Source organism: Schistocerca serialis, chromosome 5, assembly GCF_023864345.2.
Source record: "Schistocerca serialis cubense isolate TAMUIC-IGC-003099 chromosome 5, iqSchSeri2.2, whole genome shotgun sequence".
In the NCBI taxonomy this organism is placed as follows: domain Eukaryota; kingdom Metazoa; phylum Arthropoda; class Insecta; order Orthoptera; family Acrididae; genus Schistocerca; species Schistocerca serialis.
In genome coordinates this window covers 636,060,649-636,081,258 of record NC_064642.1, presented here as the reverse complement: position 1 = coordinate 636,081,258, position 20,610 = coordinate 636,060,649, and the positions used below count along the sequence as shown (strand labels likewise).

At 41.0% G+C, this 20,610-nt stretch overlaps 1 protein-coding gene across 2 annotated transcripts in view; it reads left to right on the top strand.

Annotated features, from left to right (window-relative positions):
• The window catches only part of LOC126481330 (muscle, skeletal receptor tyrosine protein kinase-like), a 617,768-nt gene that overhangs the window by 440,294 nt on the left and 156,864 nt on the right, over positions 1-20,610 (top strand). For both annotated transcript variants that reach the window (XM_050104999.1, XM_050104998.1), the window contains exon 3: positions 5,840-5,922. In XM_050104999.1, coding sequence (XP_049960956.1) covers positions 5,840-5,922 — 83 coding nt within the window. The remainder of the gene's footprint in view (positions 1-5,839; positions 5,923-20,610) is intronic.

The window sequence follows — 20,610 nt, the reverse complement described above, 5'->3', positions numbered from 1 at the left end:
GCCATCTCTATGACCTCAAGATGACTTACCGTCCGTCATCTGAAACTAATTTACTATTCAAAAGAGTGGTTTTTTGTGAACATCTGCCACGAGCAGAAATGGTTTAGTTTGAAAAAGCTGGTTTACGTTGGACAAGATAATGTTTAGTTTAATTAATCCCACATTGTGCTACACCTCATGGGTGCTGCCATCTACTATCTGATAAAATTAGCACTTCATGAAAGGTGCAAATTTGACATACAAGTAAGAGATTGGCATTAACTTAATAATTATTTTGTTTCAGAATGACAAGAGTTTTACATTGTTCAAATCGATTTATTCTAGTCAGAACATCTACTACTGCCCACACAGTCATTCAAATATCACTTCGTTAACATTCATTTGAAAAGGGATAGACAATTTAAAACCTATTTGGTGAAAAAGATATCGGCTTGCCAATCCCGATGACGTATCGGAAACAGTACGTAAACAAAACAGAATCTGCCCCACATTGATCGTAGCCGCGAGTGCCGCCCTGCTACTAATTCGATAACATTGCCAAGGTAACTAAACTGTTCCAGTAAAACTCACCAGGTTCTGAATTAAAAAAAAAAAAAAACACATTACCTTGAACTGCAGAATAGGTGCATAGAGAGGAACTGTATATGATTATTATAGTGACTTCATCAATATAGACCCATGGCTGCTTTCATGCATGGCTCCCTCTTTTTCTCTCAGTATTTGCTAATATAGCTACACTTTACATCTCGCTGCACGAGAAAAACATCGTTTGCCCAGAGCGGCCGAAACGGAATGTACAGAAGCAGAACACCCTGTTTCCCTTCAAAGTAAACAAACCATGTATGGTGACCACGCCCTCGCTACAGAATTGCTAAGGCCATCTAATGTCGAGGACCTTAGGTACAGACAGTGTGTAGCCGTAGCAGCTGTGTATATGCGGATATCGATTAGCGTGCCACAGGTATAACAACAAAGATTTCTCATGAGATGAAGCTACGTAAAAACGGAATACATGGAAGATGGTCAATTGTAATGGACACTTTTCAAACGCTTATACCAAATGAATCCTATAAGCGTTTGGAAACACAAACTTCGCTGCACAACCCGACGGACAGAACGTGAGGAATGCGAGTAGACTTCTATGGACTACATGTTGAAAGAGTACGGGGGCGGGGGACGAACTATGAATTTCCCCTTACATTAACAACTAGTTTCTTAAAATTGCTGATGACATCGCCGAATTTTTTGAGCTGTTGGAGACCATCGCTGCATAGACGAAAATCACGCAACACATTTGCAACTGAATTGAATGAGCTGAAATGGAGAACGGAAAACGCCTTTTGTTGTCACGCCTTTGCCATCTCTATTAGCAGCAAGTTAAGAAACATACAACTGGCGCCACTGTAAAAATTTTAATTTCGATGCACACATGGAAATTCACTTCAGGTTTCTACGTTTATGTAGATATAATGTGAAATCTGATGACGTTTCTGAAACGCCCTGTATGTGTGAGTAAGTAGCCAAAACCATGCAAATTAATGACAACCGGTTCCGACAATTGCTGCTGTCATCTCCTGGTCTTCAAAAAAATGTGCTATATAACGTGTTCTATTGTGAGTTATTACCTGACACCATGTCGTCATTACGCTGGATAAAACAGCACATTATACATAGATTTGTCAAAAATAAAATAATTTACAGTTAAAAAGCACCTCGTACACTTGGGCATGTTCGCATATGTAGCACTCAAGAGAAACTTGCGAACATGCCCATGTGAAAATGTGGTTTTAAACTGTAAATGCTTTTATTTTTAACAAATCTATGTTAATGTCTGTATTTGATCAAGCATAATGACAAAATGACATGACATAGCAACTCACAATGGAATAGGTTATATGAGGCGCGTTTTTAAATAAGTACCGTTCTGAAATAAAAATAAAACAAGCAGACTATTCTTAGCGATTTTATTTTTTAATGAAATCCTGTACTTTAATCTTCTATTCTATATAATTCCCACCTCTATTAGGCATGTTTACGTTTGTTTGTGATTACGTGAAATGCCCCCTCCAATTGAGAACCCATCCGAGTGTGGAATACGCGCTGTGATACGTTTTCTTAGTGCTAAAGCCGTGAAAGCGGTTGAAATTCATCTTCAGATCAGTTGTATGGAGAAAACATTATGAGCGATGGAATGGTACGAAAATAGGCGAGAGCTTTTAAAAATGGATGTACGAATCATGATGAGGAACGAAGTGGTTGACTTTTAGACATTACTGAGGATTTGGTGCAGAAAGTTGATGAAAAATTGAGAGAGAGAACGGACCCTTTAAGTTTCTGATGTTGTGTTACGAGTTCCTTCAAGTGTGAAGAAGTGTGCTTTATGCAGTTATTACCTAATCAGACTGAAGATTTCTATGAGGATGATATTCAAATTCTGGTTGTACGATACGGTAAGTAGCTTAATACCGGTGGAAATTATGTAACTTTCATCCAAAATAAATTGGTAAGAAAAATCTGCTTGCTTATAGCTTTATTTAAAAACGGTACTTACTTATGAAACACGCCTCGTATAACAAAAACGTTTTTGAGACCGGAGAATGACAGTTACTACTGTCGAAATCGGTTATCAACAATGAAGACTAGTTTATATGATACTGACTATCGAACGTTTTTTCCCAAGTAAAAGATGGATGGCTCCTTCTGATTTCTCAATAGGAGAACATACACTCTACTCTTTTGCTGTTTCTGAAACCTGTCGAGGCCTTGCTATTGGCTACACTGAACTTATCACATGGGCACCTCAGTTTCCACTCGAGATTATAGGTAAGAGCGCCGAGGTAGAAGTGAAACGTAGTACTCATCCCGTATTACATCGAAAACTGAGGTCTTGAACACGTGGCTGTCCCTGCTTCCGGTACAGCGCTCAGGGTCTTAATTCGTCCTTCTCGGCCTTGAAGGCAAATTAAGGGATATTTCGGCACGCGCGAAGCACCTGTTCCGGGAACAGATTAGTCCTTCCAGTGAGAAAGCTGCGCAGGAAACAAAGGCCCAACTCAAGTGCCAAAATATCTTTAATGAAGCTCGTTAGAAGCTAGAAGGAAGGAAATTCTTCTGCTGGAACATTATTTTTGAACAGGTGTGTAAATTGTGCGTTTATTATCATCAGCTTGATCAATCAACGACGTGCTCAGTTTCGTTTATTTATTTATTCTTTTGCTCTTGTGGGATAACGGGATACTGTGAGCTTATGATATTTAATCAGGGAACGATTATATGTATAATTAACGCGCAGAAGATCAGTTTGGATTCCGTAGAAATATGGGAACAGGTGAGGCAATACTGATCCTACGACATATCTTAGAAGCTAGACTAAGAAAAGGCAAACCTACGATTCTAGCGTTTGTAGACTCGGAGAAAGCTTTTGACAATGTTGACTGGGATACTCTCATTCAAATTCTGAAGGTGGCAGGGGTAAAGTACAGGGAGCGAAAGGCTATTTACAATTTGTACAGAAACCAGATGGCAGTTATAAGAGTCAAGGGACATGAAAGGGAAGCAATGGTTGGGAAGGGAGTGAGACAGGGTTGTAGCCTCTCCCCGATGTCACTTAATCTGTATATTCAGCCAGCAGTAAAGGAAACTAAAGAAAAATTCGGAGTAGGTATTAAAATCCACGGAGAAGAAATAAAAACTTTGAGGTTCGCCGATGACATTGTAATTCTGTCAGAGACAGCAAAGGACTTGGAAGAGCAGTTTAACGGAACGGAGGGTCATGAAGGGAGGATATAAGATGAACATCAACAAAAGCAAAACGAGGATAATGGAATGTAGTCGAATTATGTCGGGTGATGCTGAGGGAGTTAGATTAGGAAATGAGACACTTAAAGTAGTAAAGAAGTTTTGCTATTTGGGGAGCAAAATAACTGATGATGGTCGAAGTAGAGAGGATATAAAATGTAGACTGTCAATGGCAAGGAAAGTGTTTCTGAAGCACAGAAATTTGTTAACATCGAGTATAGATTGAAGTGTCAGAAAGTGGTTTCTGAAAGTATTTGTGTGGAGTGTAGCCATGTATGGAAGTGAAACATAGACGATAAACAGTTTGGACAAGAAGAGAATAGAAGATTTAGAAATGTGGTGCTACAAAAGAATGCTGAAGATTAGATGGGTAGATCACATAACTAATGAGGAGGTATTGAGTAGGATTGGGGAGAGGAGGGGTTTGTGGCACAACTTGGCTAGAAGAAGGGATCAGTTGGTAGGACACGTTCTGAGGCAACAAGGGATCACCAATTTAGTATTGGAGGGCAGCGTGGAGGGTAAAAATCGTAGAGGGAGGCCAATAGATGAATACATTAAGCAGATTCAGAAGGATGTAGGTTGCAGTAAGTACTGGGAGATGAAGAAGTTTGCACAGGATAGAATAGCATGGAGAGCTCCATCAAACCAGTCTCAGGACTGAAGACCACAACAACAACAACGCGCAGAAATATAATTAAGCAAATAACCTGCACATTAAGAGAAAAAATTAGGTCTTGGCATAGGCATAGGCGTGTGCACGCTGTATAGATTGCATGAATAGTGGTCACAATGAACTATTCACAGTAAATTTTGAAATTTGGGTTTTATTAACACGTTTCTTTACATCTGAGGTTTACTGACATGTTGGTGTTTGCAATGACGTAGTCTCATACTGAGAGCTGATCGAAGATACTTTTTAATAAAATGAACCTCAGTTATAATGTCCTTTGACCAATATCCACATAACTACAGACAGCATACATATCTCTCCTCTGACGCTGTCTGTGATGTGCAAATACTGCCAGCCCATGAGTCGTGGTAGCCGGCCGCTTGAAGGTCTGGGAAGGTACTATGCCTGTACTGCCGGCGTTTGACGGCTGACGTACTGCTGGTGACAACTGGGCCGGGGAGCACAGAAACAAAATCGCTGGTACTGCCGATCTGACACATAGGTCATAACTGACTTCGCACGGTCCGGCAGTGGCCCAAAACAGTCGGCGGGGATTGATATTGGCGTGGCGCTGGAGTAGCAAAATAGTGACCTGCCTCCAGCGGTCTCTGCTGCAAACGGTATGCTGCCTGTCGACGAGGTTGCCGCTCCCAGAGGCTATAGAAGCGATGTGTAACTCCGAGGTAGAACCCAGGACACGCAAGGAAATATCTCTGCTCTGAAGCGAGTCGGCTGCGCATTTCACCCTAGCCGAGAGGCTGCCCGCACAAACTACCTGATGTGCGTAGGAAACAACTACCAGGCGGATACAACATGCAGATATCTGTATAAACATTACAACCGAATGTCCCTACAGTCAGCTGCTCAACAGCTCAGAGTAGACTGCACATAACTCTGCGGTAGCATGTAGTTTTCTCTCATTTATGTATAAAGTAACTCGTTAGGAGTGCATGCAGCTTTGACTACTACACAACTGTTTAATTTTAAGAGAGTATTTTTAATTTCTGTTCCAAATTTCGTGTAATAACAATAGGTTTAGTTTTACATCTCCCTCCAGCCACCTGCTTAAACAGGTCAGCGGAGACTGCATGTAATTCTGCGGTAGCATCTGTAATTTTCTCTCATTTGTGTATAAACTAACTCATTAGTAATACATGCAGATTTCTTTACGACAATGATATAACAAAAACATTGAAAGTTTTTTTTAGTGAGAATACCTTTAATTTATTTTACAAATTTCATTTAATAATTTAATTAAATCGTTGTTAAAATATGGGTGCAAAGGACGTTACGTAGATATTAATAACAAAGCGTGTATAATTAACTACAGTTAATTTTGATAATGACTTTTTCTGATTTTTGTTGCAGTCCCAGTGACGCCACAGCCTATCCCTGTGATCGTGCCGACCAACAAGACTAACGGAACCATCTCACCACCGTTCGCGCAAGAGGTAAGTACACTCTCTGGAATCTGGAGATAGCATCCAGTTTCTGTCTACAAGTGCCATCAGTCGTCCGGTTCCTGAAACTTTTGCCACTAGACGTAGACCTAATATCCGGATGACTTTGCTCATAATGCATTTTCTAGATCCTTTTTGTCATTATCTGTTTCACTGTCGGTCTTTCCCAAGATAATGGACATATCATCATCCGAGGAACAAAGACTACACAAACGTATAAGGAAGATGCTTTCTGTATTTGCTGCTCCGTGCGGCCTTAAAGTAACTGGATACCTTTTAAATATTACTGCTGTTAGCGTTGAATAGACGCACGTTCCACAACGATATATATGCATACGACTTAGGGATAGCTTTTTTTTTTTTAAGAAAAGTCATGCAGACTATTTTCTTTCCAAGCTGAACAAGCAATTTAGTAGAGAATTGTTTCTTCGTATCGATTACATGTTTTAATATTTCCGATGGCAAACACCTCAGAGTGTATAATTATTCCGGAACGATCATTGAGAAGCTTCACGTCCCTGTGACATTTTTCTTTCCGTTTTTAATTTTTGTGTATGGTGCTGGTCAGATAAAAATTATTTCTCAAGATATTGTCAAATGCATTCAATAGATTTCGTTTAAGAAGCTTCCGCTTTCTTCTTTTCACTCTTCATAGAATTCAGTCAAAATATCCCAAGCTCTTCAAACGACCAAACTTTTTTCGTTCCAGGTTTTCAAATTCAACCTTCGTAAAAACTGCAATTTTTTCTGTACGCTTCCATCCTTGGCAAATTTTATGACTTGAGAGCAGATTTGTCATAGCACATTAGTGGTTTATCAACGTTTCATCCACATTCAGTTAAAAATGCCACAGTTCCTTCGTTTCATGATTTAACTTTTTCTAAACCGGGTATTTAAATGTCTCACATCGAGCGTTGTTGGTCAGTAGTAAAAAAACTGAGTCCCCCATCACACACGCAGCACCTTCGGGAATAAGAAGAAAGCGAGTTACTATGTAGAGTGAATGAGTTAAGTGAGAAGATGAAGTACGTAATAAATCGATATTGGAGGAAATAAGCCAACACAAGCAACATATGGAACTGAGAACGAGCAGTAGAAAGAAGGATATAGTTTTCGTAAACAGCGGAACTGAGGAAGACACTGTAGCAGAAGATATGAAATTCTTTTCTGTCTAGAAAGCAGAAAAAAGAATATTACCAATTGAAAGACTTTTCAAAAGCAATTTACCTCAGGCGAAGAGAGCATTCTTTCAACAAATTTCGATATGGGATTTTGGGCAGGAAGACCTTGGTATGCCTCTGTGCCCAGTAGTTATATTTGTTTATTTTTCAGGGTCAACTGCAAATCCCTGAAGCTACCGTCGATCTTCGACGGTCTTACTGAATTTCGCTACAGTTTGTTAGCCTTCCGACTTCTGTTTATACAACAGAATAAAGCGCGAAAAGGAATTTCCGTCGTTAACCACTGGATCATTTATATGTGTTTTGAAAAGTAATGGTCGTTTGTTTGAGATACGCCCGAAGCTACTCTTACGACTGAAGATCTCTCTTTTTCGTTATACCTCCTCCCCCCCGCCTACTCCTTCCTCCTCTTAGTTCTAATGCTACGTATTACGGATGGCGGCTATCACTGGAACAACCGATTTTTTTCATCTCCAATTTAATCTGACTATTAAAAGCGCTCAGAATAATCAGTTTCTGAAATAACCGAGTTTAAGTTTTTTATTGCTTCTACTACCAGTAATAAATGTGATCTAGCGAAGACTGAAAAACTCTACTTTCTTTGCACAATAAGTTTAGAGGTATGTAGAATCAAAATATCAAATGAAATAGGGAGATAAAAGAAATCCTTGTCTCACCACTGTTCGCTGCTCTTATGGAAGAATAATGAGGGGTTCAATAGTTAAAAAAACCAGTAGTATTGGTTTAGTGATTCTAATTTTGTTTATCTCTGCTAAAATCATGATCGAGGATCATACCAATGCTTGGGCATTACCAATACTCAGTGCTAAAGTTTGAAAACTGGGTTGGAGAACTCTGTCTTATGCTGTCCGTTTCCAAGGACTACAGGCAGATATAGGCATTTTATGTAGACACACGTAGCCCATCAGCTACTTTCTGTTTTTGTTATGAACCATGAATGACTTATTATGTCAGCAGGTGTGAGCAAATCGTGCCCACTGCACGCGCACTTGTGTCATCTAGTAGGCCTCGCCATGCTGCGACAAGTAAATTATCGTCTCAGAGATGCTGTTCCGATTCTTATGTATGCGTTTTTTCCGTAACCTTTTGTCGTAACAGTTGTATTCAAATATCCTTCAGCACTAACGATATGCTACAACAGCACACCATTCACTGCAGCAAGACAGCTGATCAGTGTCACAGCAAACCAGTATTTACAAACGTTTATTTGAGAACTGCCCTCAATTGTACATAGGCCAGACAGGAAGGAGTATCACTATAAAATACTGGGAACTTCCGGCAAAATAACTTCGATATATCCACTTTTGCAAACACATCTGAAAGAATACAGTCATTCAGCCACAGCCCTTAAAGAAAACCTGGAGATACTACACACTGTCAGCAAAGCAAAGAAAATGAATCTACTTAAGGATCTCGAGATTTACATCTGTAGATCCAAATGAGCACACCTAATTCTCAGTGAACAAATAGATGTTGCGAACTTGTGAGTCCATGTGCCTCTGAACTTATTAGGATCTGAAATGCCCCTACTTTATCAACGACATATTATGGAAGCACCAATAATTAGCATGGTGACAAATGTTCAGTTAACGTGTAAAAGATGATATATTTTTGTAAAAAAAATGTGATAAATGTAATGTGAAAACGATATGGATACATTAGCTATGTGCAAGTACTATAATATTGTACAACACATGTCGATTAGCCACTTCCAAATGTTTTATTTGTGGCTGTTTGGTCTCCTCATATTATTTATCTTTGATTTAAACGATGATCTCCAAAACTGAGTATGGGAATATATGTGTGAATGTTAACTACCTTTAGATGGGCACAAGCACGGAACCAGTCGTGTGTTAAATAAAATCACCTTCTGTTGCGACTGAGGGCGGATATTATTCTACATCTTATGTCATGTGTTTGTATTTCGTTTCTAACTGCTGGCGTTGTTATTAAAATAGCACTGATCTCTTTTCCCATTTTGAATAATAAGCGATTATTTCAAAGGAATGGAAATTTTACGAATAAATATTACTCATAAAAAATCAAAAACCATAAATTCTAATACCGTTATTGGTGGCAAATTGGTACAGTTGTTTTGGTCTAATCGTTAGCAAAAAATAAAAAGACCTGTTATAACCAAAACCAAACAGCTACCGAAAAATACTGATTATTCGGAACTAAATACCGGTAGCGTTTATAAACTGTCGGTTTTCAACTTCCCTACAACGGACAGGGTAAATGTACCAAAGAGTGCGCAGTCCCAAAGAGAGCGCAGCATGTGTTCCTGACAGTTGACTAATTTATCAGCTCGCCACTGAGGCTGTTGTGTTCAGAGTGGTATCAGAAACACCTTGTAGAAGTAGTGTGAAAAAATCTTGTGTTTCCGAAGTGAAACAGGTAAGAATCACTTCTTAGTTTTCTTGTGTAGTACTGGCACTCTGTTGCGTAAATTATACACAGAATACATGAGCAATAGCCTTTTTAGTTCTTGATTGCATTTTGAAATGCTAACTTGTAGTCTATCATATTGCGTCCACATGTTTTACAAATGCGACATCTGCTACTATCCGTTGACGTCGCTTCGAATCATTGTTTCTGTATGAAAGAGCGCGCATTTAACGTCCCCAAAGAGTGCGTGCGTTCTCTTTAGGGCACAACTGCAAATATGTACCTGTTGAATGTGCTGTGGAGTCAGAAGCACAGGTTTTGTTTCCGAATGACTTCAAATTAGGTTGCCACTGCTCTTGATGCGGAGTCTGCTTTAAAAGCAGACTGAAAGCTGTAAGCAGACAACATGGATTATGGAGTTTCGAGATGACTAGATCCCGTGCATTAAGTGTGGGAGTTGGTGGAACGAACATTGCTCTTCATGTTAGGTTGATATTTCCTTAATTTGTGACATTTACTAGAAGCGCACTCTTTGGGCATATTTTGCGCAGTCTTAAGCGCAGGCGGACGAAAGAGTGCGCATTTCCTGTTTTTTTTTTTGTCTTTCTGAAAAGTGCAATAAAAGTACGGGGTGTTAAAAAAGTATCTCCGTAGTGCCGTATGACAGTTAGTCGCGCGTGCCGTATGATTGTTCGCCTGCCTGGGTTACTTCCCTTCGAGTGGACTCTCCCAACATTCCACTGTTTCTTTTTATCTCAGCCATAGTCAGTAGTATCGTTGGTGTGTGTCGTTACGTGTTTAAGTAAACGTTTAAGTTTAGTTCCTTTGTTTTGTTTTTGCCACTGTTAAAATGCTAACCATTGAAGAACGTGTGTTTTTTAGTCAAATAAGTGTTAAAAGCTGACGGTAAAAACACAGTTTCAGTTCGTCAAACATTTAATTCAGTTTTCCCGGAGACAACACTTCCAAATCGCGATACTATGCGAGATTTGACTAACAAATTTCGAAGTACGGGTTCAGTGACAGATGCACCGAGAAGTGATCGTCCTAGCGTTTTGTCTGAGGATAAACTACTCGGTATTTCCGATAAAATGTCCATGAGTCCGAACAAGTCAATAAGAAAACTCGCCCAGGAAATCGATGTTAGTGTCGGAAGGACCCACACAGCTGTAAGGAAAAAATTAGAACTTTTCCCATAGAAATTGACAGTCGTACAAGTACTGAAAAATACTGATCATGGTAAGAGACTGCATTATTGTCAATGGTTCAGAAATTTCGTTCATTTTTCACTGATGAGGCGTGGTTTCATTTATCCGGTACATGAACTCGCAAAATTTCTCGTATGTGGAGTTCTGCAAATCCATTGTGTATACATGAGGAACCATTTCATTCTGTGAAAATAGGAATTTGGATTGAAATTTCTAGACGTCGTATTGTGGGTCCTATATTTTTCAACGAAACAATAAACGAACAACGATACTGCAGTGATATTCTGTACCCATTCATAGGAGAACTTGTGTTAAGCGAAAAATTGAATGGTTATTTTCAACAAGATGGTGCAACCGCGCATACAGCTCGCGTTTCCGTGTCACTGCTTGCTGATGTTTATTGTGGTCGCATAATTTCACGGGACCTTGGCCGCCACGATCGCCTGACCTACCACACCTGACGTTTACTTCTGGGGTGCAGCGACAGCAAGTGTATGTAAAACCCGTCTCAAATCCATCGATGAATTGAAAACTGCAGTATCCACTTTCACCGCTTCTGTTACAGAAGAAATGTTACAGCTTGTGTTTGGAAACATGATTAGACGAATTGAATTGTGTCTTCTACCACAGGGGGGATACTTTCAACATTTAATGTAAAAATATGGAGCAAAAATGAATATCTAAGAAATTAATAACTTTTGTTTCACTGAGTTCCTTTTCGGTATATTCACTACGGCATACGACACGCGAGGCTAGCAACTATACGGCTCTGCGGAGGACTTTTGAACACCTTGTATTTCATCTCTGCTGCTGTAGTTTTCTGAACATGTAGATTTTGTGTTAATAAATATAAACATGGAAATACTTAATTTTCCTTTTGATAAGAGCCCAGATACACTACTGCCCATTAAAATTGCTACACCACGAAGATGACGTTCTACAGACGCGAAATTTAACCGACAGGAAGAAGATGCTGTGATATGCAAATGATCAGCTTTTCAGATCATTCAAACAAGGTTGGCGCAGGTGGCGACACCTACAACGTGCTGACATGACGAAAGTTTCCAACCGATTTCTCATACTCAAACAGCAGTTGATCGACATTGCCTGGTGAAACGTTGTTGTGATGCCTCGTGTAAGAAGGAGGAATGCGTACCATCACGTTTCCGACTTTGATAAAGGTTGGACTGTAGCCTATCGCGATTGCGGTTTATCGTATCGCGACATTGCTGCACGCGTTGGTCGAGATCCAATGACTGTTAGCAGAATATGGAATCGGTGGTTTCAGGAGGGTAATACGGAACGCCGTGCTGGATCCCCACGGCCTCGTATCACTAGCAATCGAGATGACAGCCATCTTATCCGCATTGCTATAACGAATCGTGCAGCCACGTCTCGATCCCTGAGTCAACAGATGGGGACGTTTGGAAGACAACAACCATCTGCTCGAACAGTTTGACGACGTTTGCAGGAACATGGACTATCAGCTCGGAGACCATGGCTGCGGTTACCCTTGACGCTGCATCACAGACTCAACGACGAACCCGGGTGGAAGAATGGCAAAACGTCATTTTTTTTCGGATGAATCCAGGTTTGTTTACAGTATCATGATGGTCGCATCCGTGTTTGGCGACAACGCGGTGAACGCACATTGGAAGCGTGTATTCGTCATCACCATACTGGAGTATCACCCGGGCGTGAGGGTATGGGTGCCATTGGTTACACGTCTCGGTGACCTCTTGTTCGGATTGACGGCACTTTGAACAGTGGACGTTAGGACCCGTGGCTCTACCCTTCATTCGATTCCTGCGAAACCCTACATTTCAGCAGGATAATGCACGACCGCATGTTGCAGGTCCTGCACGAGCCTTTCTGGATACATAAAATGTTCGACTGCTGTCCTGGCCACACATTCTCCAGATCTCTCACCAATTGAAAACGTCTGGTCAATGGTGGCCGAGCAACTGGCTCGTCACAATACGTCAGTTACTACTCTTGATGAACTGTGGTATCGTGTTGAAGCTGCATAAGAAGCTGTACCTGTCTACGCCATCCAAGCTCTATTTGACTCAATGCCCAGGCATATCAAGGTCGTTATTACGGCCAGAGGTGGATGTTCTGGGTATTGATTTCTCGGGATGTATGCACCCAAACTGCGTGAAAATGTAATCACATGTCAGTTCTAGTATAATATATTTGTCCAATGAATACCCGGTTATCACCTGCATTTCTACTTGGTGTAGCAATTTTAATGGCCAGTAGTGATTTTAAGATTATTCCTTAACTGCACACTCGTAGTTATGGTTCCCCAACCCTTTTTTTGGAGAGCAACGAGCAACTACCTCTTCTTATCGATCCTGATTAATGAGCTACAGTGTCCTAGGAAAGAGAAATGCGGTCGGTCACTGACCAGCGTAATAATGAGCACAGTAGGCGGGCCGCTCCACCCACATTCCGCCGGTGTCCGGTTACTGGCGGGCTGTCATCGCGGCGTCCGAGAGCGACTGCGATGGGGAGAATGAGCGAGGGATGCCGCGGCGTCTCCCCCCCCCCCTCACCCCTCTGCTCCACAGACAGGCTCTGGCGTCACACAAGAGCGCTGTCTGTCCGCAGGGGGACTTCTGGAACCCTCCGACAGTGGCCGGCGTGTGCTACTGCACAGTACTGCCCAAACACGGCTGGTCCTTCTTCAGCATCCACACCGTCGCGTGTTGACCACTACTCTCCTCGCACTGATTACCACTGCTCTTAATTTGTATGCTGTTACAACACTCTGGTCTGCAAGAAATGCATCCTTAAACGTCGGCGTACCTATCCCGTCACTCCAAAATGTTTCCATACTGGATTATTAAAAAGTAGGGAAAAGTCAAGACAATAGTTTTATGAATGATTTCAGTGTGTGTTTCCATTCAGCCGCCGCGACTTCCCTGCTGGCTTCTAAGCGGCTACTGGCGGAATATGAACCACACACACTGTAATAAGGTTCTTTGAAGCAATAGCGACAGGCGCACCTTCCATGGATCCTCACCGGAATCAAGCACCCCAATGGTGAGAGGCAAGGGAATTCAGCGATATCAAGCATTTCGATGGGAACCGAAAACTAACATATCCACGTTATTTTCCTGAATCACACTCAAAAAGAGACCTTCTGCGTGCAGTTAACAAGGTCAGTGACCCCTCTTCTAATTCAGGTGTTCTTAAAATGTTGTTACTTGTTACTACTTAGGACGATGATGCGACCAACCAATATTTCCTCTCTTGTGCCAACCTCTTCATCTCACAGCAGCACTAGTTATTTGCTGGATGTATTCCAATCTCTGTCTTCCTCTACAGTTTTTACCCTCTACAGCTCCCTCTGGTGCCATAGAAGTTACACCCTAATGTCTTAACACTTATTCTATCATCCTGTTCCTTCTTATTGTCGGTGTTTCCCTTTTATTCTTCTCCAATTCTGTGAAGGCTCTTCCCATTGCTTACCTTATCAGTCTACCCAGTTCTCAGGACTTGTCTGTAGCACCACATCTTAAATGCTTCGATTTTTTCTGTTCCGGTTTTCCCACTGTCCACGTTTCACTACCATACAATGCTATGCTCCAAACGTACATTCTCAGAAATTTCTTCCTCAAATTAAGGCTAATTTTTGATACTAGTAGAGTTCTCTTGGCGAAGAATTCCCTTTTTTTCAGTATTTCACTGCTTTTGATACCCTCCTTGTTCGTCCGTCTTGGGTTATTTTGCTGTCTACGTAGCAGAATTCCTTAGCTTCACCTACTTCGCGACCATCAGTCCTGATGTTAAGTTTCTCGCTGTTCTTATTTCTGACATTTGTCATTATTTTGTCTTTCTTCGATTTACTCTTGATCCATATTCTGTACTCAGTAGACTGTTCATTCCATTCAGCAGATGCTGTAATTCTTCTTCATTTTCGAGGATAGCAATGTCATCAGCGAATCTTATCGTTGACATCCTTTTACCTTGAATTTTAATTCCACTCTTGAAACTTTCTTTTGTTACTATAATTGCTTCTTCGATGTGTAGACGAACACTTGGGGCGAAAGACTACAACTTCCACTTACACATTTCTCAATTCTCTCACTTGTCAGCTCCCCTAATCTTCTGAGTTTTGTGAATGATATTTTTCCGGAAGTCGAATAGTATATCGTCAGACTGATACATTCTACTCACCAACGCGAATAGTCGTTTTGTTGCCACTGCCTCCAACTATTTTAGAAATTCTGGTGGAATGTTATCTACCCCTCCTGCCTTATTTGACCCTAACTCTTACGAAGCTCTTTTAAATTCTGATTCTAATAACGGATCCTCTTTTTCTTCGCTATTGACTCCTGTTGTTTTTTTTTTAGTTACATCAGACATATCTCCCTCCTTATAGAGGTTCTGAGTGCACTCTTTCCAGCTTTCCGCTCTCTCGTCTGCATTTAACAGTGGAATTACCATTGCAGTCTTAATGTTACCAGCCTTGTTTTTATTTTCACAGAAGGTTGGTTCAAATGGCTCTGACCATTATGGGACTTAACTTCTGAGGGCATCAATCCCCTATAACTTAGAACTACTTAAACCTAACTATCCTAAGGACATCACGCACATCCATGCCCGAGGTAGGATTCGAACCGGCAACCGTAGCGGTATCCCACAACTTAGCGTATTGATTCTCGCTGACTAATCTCTTAAACTTCAGACTACTCTTCATCATTACTAAATTGTGATCTCAGTTTATATCTGCTCCTGGGTACGTCTTATACTCATGTATCCGTTTTCGGAATCTTTGCCCAACCATGAAGTATTCTAACTGTAATCTTCCCGTATCTCCCGGCATTTTCAAGTATACCTCCTCCTCTCGTGATTCTTGAACAAAGTGTTCGCTCTTATTAGCTGAAATTTATTATAGAACCCAATTTATCTTTCTCCTCTCTCATTCCTTGTCCCAAGCCATAGTCTCCTGTAACCGTTTCTTCTGATCCTTCCCCTACAACAGCATTCCAGTCCCCCGTGACTGCTAGATTTTCATCTCCCTTTACGTACTGAATTATCTGGTCAATAACCTCATATACTTTCTCTATCTCTTCATTTTCAGCTTGCGACGTCGGGATATATACCTGAACAATCGTTGTCGGTGTTGGTTTGCTGTCTATTCTGATAAGAACGACCCTATCACTGAAATGTTCACGGTAACACATTCTCTGCCCTACCTTCCTATTCATAACGAACCCTACTCCCGTTATACAATTTTCTGGTGCTCTTGATATTACCCTATACTCATCTTACCAGTAATCCTTGTCTGCTTTCCATTTCACTTCACTGACCCCCACTACATCTAGATTAAGCCTTTGCATCTCCCTTTTCAGATTTTCTAGTTTCCCTACCACGTTCAAGCTTCTGACATTCAACGCCCCGGCTCGTAGTCTTCTTTTAAACAGGAGAACAGTCGCCTTCTTCTGTGCTCCGTCAGGAGCATTTCTCCATTGGCTTCCTTCTTTTCCCTGCAATAGCTACTCCGTGCCGCACCACTTTATGAACTACGTTCTCGTCTCACATCGGATTTTACGTGTACAAGTAGGGTAACTTTGAACAAATGTACCTTGGAAACGGATGATATTATGAAGAAACTTTTCAGCACAGTTCGAGATCGGGATCTGAGGAGTACATCGTCAAAATTTCAGATATTTTCTGTGCATAGCCGTCTTGGAATCCGCAGGTCGGTTTTAGTGTCCAAAAACATATTTTTCAGGTTTTCTCTGGTACCGCCCATGAACTAAATGGTGCCTCCATAAGAACCTTACGGCGCACCGTAGACCACATATAATCCGAAAAGGACCAACCGATTTCCTCCATTTGCATAAGCTGGAGGATGCGTGTATTATTCTACTGTAGGATAGTTACAGTATGGCGATCGTTCTGTTGGAAATACAAATGGGCCCTAGACGAAGGACTATCCAAAACAGTTGGCCCCACCTTTGTATCACCAATAGAACCCGAGGTATGAGCTCCTGAAAAAGCCCGTTTTCATGCGCAGTGTTTAGAAACGTATTAGGTAGCGCATGCGTACCGAGCAGCGTATGCTGTCATATGCATATTGATAACAAATAGTAGGAAAAGTGAACACCTAACTGAGAGTCACAGGGAGAATTTTAAGGACATGTAATTCACCCTCAAAATGAGTAAGTTGCAAACCGAAACTTCCTGGCAGATTAAATCTGTGCGCCAGACCGAGGATCGAACTCGGGACCTTTGCCTTTCGCGGGCAAGTGCTCTACCATCTGATCTATCCAAGCACGACTCCCGCCCCGTTCTCACAGCTTTAGTTCTGCCAGTACCTCGTCTCCTACCTTCCAAACTTCACAGAAGCTCCTCTTCGAACATTGCATAACTAGCACTCCTGGAAGAGAGGATATTGCCGAGACATGGCTTAGCCACAGCCTGGGGGATGTTTCCAGAGCGAGAGTTTCAGTCTGCAGCGGAGTGTGCGCTGATATGAAAATGCCTCCGTGGTACACAAGAAAGGTCAGGACACTGTTGTAGAAGCAACGGAAAAAGTATGCCAAATTTAAAAGAACGCAAAATACCAAAGACTGACGAATTTTTACAGGAGCGCAAAACATAGCGCGATCTTCAGTGCGAGATGCTTTCAGTAGTTTCCACGACGAAACCCTCTCGAAATCTGGCTGAAAAACCAAAGAGATTCTGTTTGTACGTAAAGTACATCAGCGGCAAGATGCAATCAATATCTTCACTGCTTAATAGCAGCCATAATGTTACTAACAACGGTGCCAGAGTTACTAAACACTGTTTTCCGAAATTCCATTTCCAAATAAGATGAAATAAATATTCCAGAATTCAAATCAAGAACAATTGCTTACGCGAGTAACTTAGAAGTATTTTTATTTGTTTATTTGTTTAACCTGATCAGACCAGAGTTTCACACATACATTACCTCTTTTATTACCTTAGAAATAACAATTTTAATATGAGAAATAGTGTTAAAATTGAAACTTCCTGGCAGATTAAAACTGTGTGCCGGACCGACTCTCGAATTCGGGACCTTTGCCTTTCGAGGGAAAGTGCTCTACAGTCTGAGCTACCCAAGCATGACTCACGCCCCATCCTCACAGCTTTACTTCTGCCAGTACCTCGACTCCTACCTTCCCTACCTCACAGTAGCTCTCCTGCGAACCTTGCAGAACTAGCACTCCTGAAAGAAAGGATATTGCGGAGACATGGCTTAGCCACAGCCAGAGGTACTGGCGGAATTAAAGCTGTGAGGACGGCGCGTGAGTCGTGCTTGGCTAGCTCAGATGGTAGAGCACTTGCCGCGAAAGGCAAAGGTCCCGAGTTCGAGTCTCGGTCCGGCGCACAGTTTTAATATGCCAGGAAGTTTCATATCAGCGCACACTCCGCTGCAGAGTGAAAATCTCATTCTGGAAAGTTACAAAGCACTCGTCCGATCGATAAGGCTTTGGCATCCTTACCACGTGTGAATAATAGGAAAAACAGAAAACGTCCAAAGAAGGGCGGTTCATTTTGTCACGGAATCGGTTACTCGGCGCGTTATTGATACAATGATGCTCAACCAACTCCAATGGCAAACGCTATAAGCTTTGTCCGTCACGGAGAGGTCCACTGCTGAAATTCCGAGCAGATACCTTCCGGGAAGAGCTGGTCAACATATTGCTTACTCCACTCTACCTCTTATGAAAGTATCATTAAGAGAAAATCAAAGAAAGTACATGTTATACGGAGCTTTACCGAAAATCATTATTCCTACGCACTATTCGAGAATGGTATTGGCAAAGTGGGAAATGATAGTGGTAGTAGACATACCCTCCGCCACGCACCGTTAAGGTGGCTTGAGGAACATGGATAAAGATCTAGATGAGCCATGAAACACGTCTATAAGGTCGACATGTTCAGAGATGACCTATTCTAACATTTTATGTTTGTAGCTCAACTTTGACATTTTTGACGAGACGAAAAGCGTGAGCGACCGTTATTGGAACCCGGACCTCTGTATTTTGCGTCTAACGACGAATAAATTTCGGAGAAACAAGTGACAGGTTGAAAAGGAGTCTATTTCTGAGGCGTGCATAACTTGCGACATTGGTAGTGCCCTGGCAGTGAAAGGAAGTATTCTGATTTCAGATCACGGGTCAGAAGAACATTTAATTGGTCACGAATTTTCTGTGAAAATTTCTGCCTACGCTTGTAGGTTGTATAGACTGACGTTTCACTATGCACATATAGTTGGAGGTCCAGCGATACAGGATGTTGATTCCAATAAAACTACTTCTTATATTGGTCTCATTGTTCGTACTTCTGTTTTTATTTATTTTAAATCTGCTTTTCGTCATAAAGCTGTGTGCTAACAGAAACATCTGTTAACTTCAGTCTTTTCTATTCACAGCAGAATACCTCTGAACTGTAATCATAGAAATATTAACTCGGCACAGGGGAAAGGAGTAATCACGACAATGGGAAATAGATTTTCAGTTGTAAAAGCAAGCAGTTCAATTTAAACTACAACAAAGGAAAGAAATATTGAGTTACATATAGGCTATGTTGATAATAAAGCTGGAATTGCAACGAGCATTTTTATTTCAGACGTTCTTGGACGTATTTCGGAATTTAATATGAAAGGAAAAACGGCAAAAGTACTAAGGAAGCCGTATTTACGACTCCAGTATATCTATTTAACTTTGCCGCGTCTCGCTTTATTATGAAGCACTGCCAGAAGAGAGTATTCTGAGCAGCGTTTAAATAAACCTAATTTCCACTATTCTCAAACAAATCCAGTTTTTCTCGTTACGTACAAAAACACATAACTCCCAGTATACCTCTCCACTTTGCTGAGTAGTAGTGTGCTGATTTCATCGCAAAGGGACAAGAGCAAAACAAAGAAGCATCTGTGAATTTCCATAATACTTCGAAAAAAATCCACGGATATTTTCTTTGTCGACTATCGTTTGATAAGGAGGATTTGAAAGAGATTGGTATATATTATTATTAAACCCTCTATAATAAAGCTGATGAGAGAGATGTCGATAACTATGGACTCCTTTCACGGCAGCCATTGTTTTCCAATTTTTTGAGAAGATGATGTGCTCTGACTGACCAACCATAATATGCTTAGTGAAGCACAGTTTAGATTTCAGAAGAGTTGTTCAGCTAGGAATACCACTTACATATTCATTCACCAAATTTTATAAGCATTAAACTACAAAATAGCATAGGCTAGTACTTGCAGTGAAGTATCTAAGGAATTTTACTGTGTAAATTACAACAGTCTCCCAGATAAACGGATGTTTTACGGAATTGATTATATCGCCAAACGGTGGATCATGTTATACAGAACCAAAATAAAGCAGAAAGATTGACATGATAATTCAACTAAATCGAAGCAGCGGAGATTGTTTAGACTGCGGAGAAATCACTCAGCCTTAGTCCCACTACTGTTTCTCACATATGTAAACGACTTACCGACTATACTTAGCTCTTTTTGCAGATTACGCCGGTATTTCAGTCAAGCTAAACATACGTACACCATACAAGAAATACTCCCACTCTCAGTTCTGAACATCTAGATGTACCGCACCAGTGGTAAATGTAACACACCGCGAGGAAATGGTAATTAAGGCGGAAAATTCAAAATATTTGGATATCCATATTGATAAAACTTAAAATGAAAAACTCCTAAAAACAATTTATTTCAATCAAATTTTCACTCCGAATAATTGCTTATCTTGGGGAGAGACGTTCTGTAAGGTGGTGACTCACCTTCATGTTGTAGACATCTGTTTCAAGGTATTGGCTTTTTGTCTACTATTTTACAAGATATGTGTTCCTTTATAAATTTTATTTTAAATAACTCA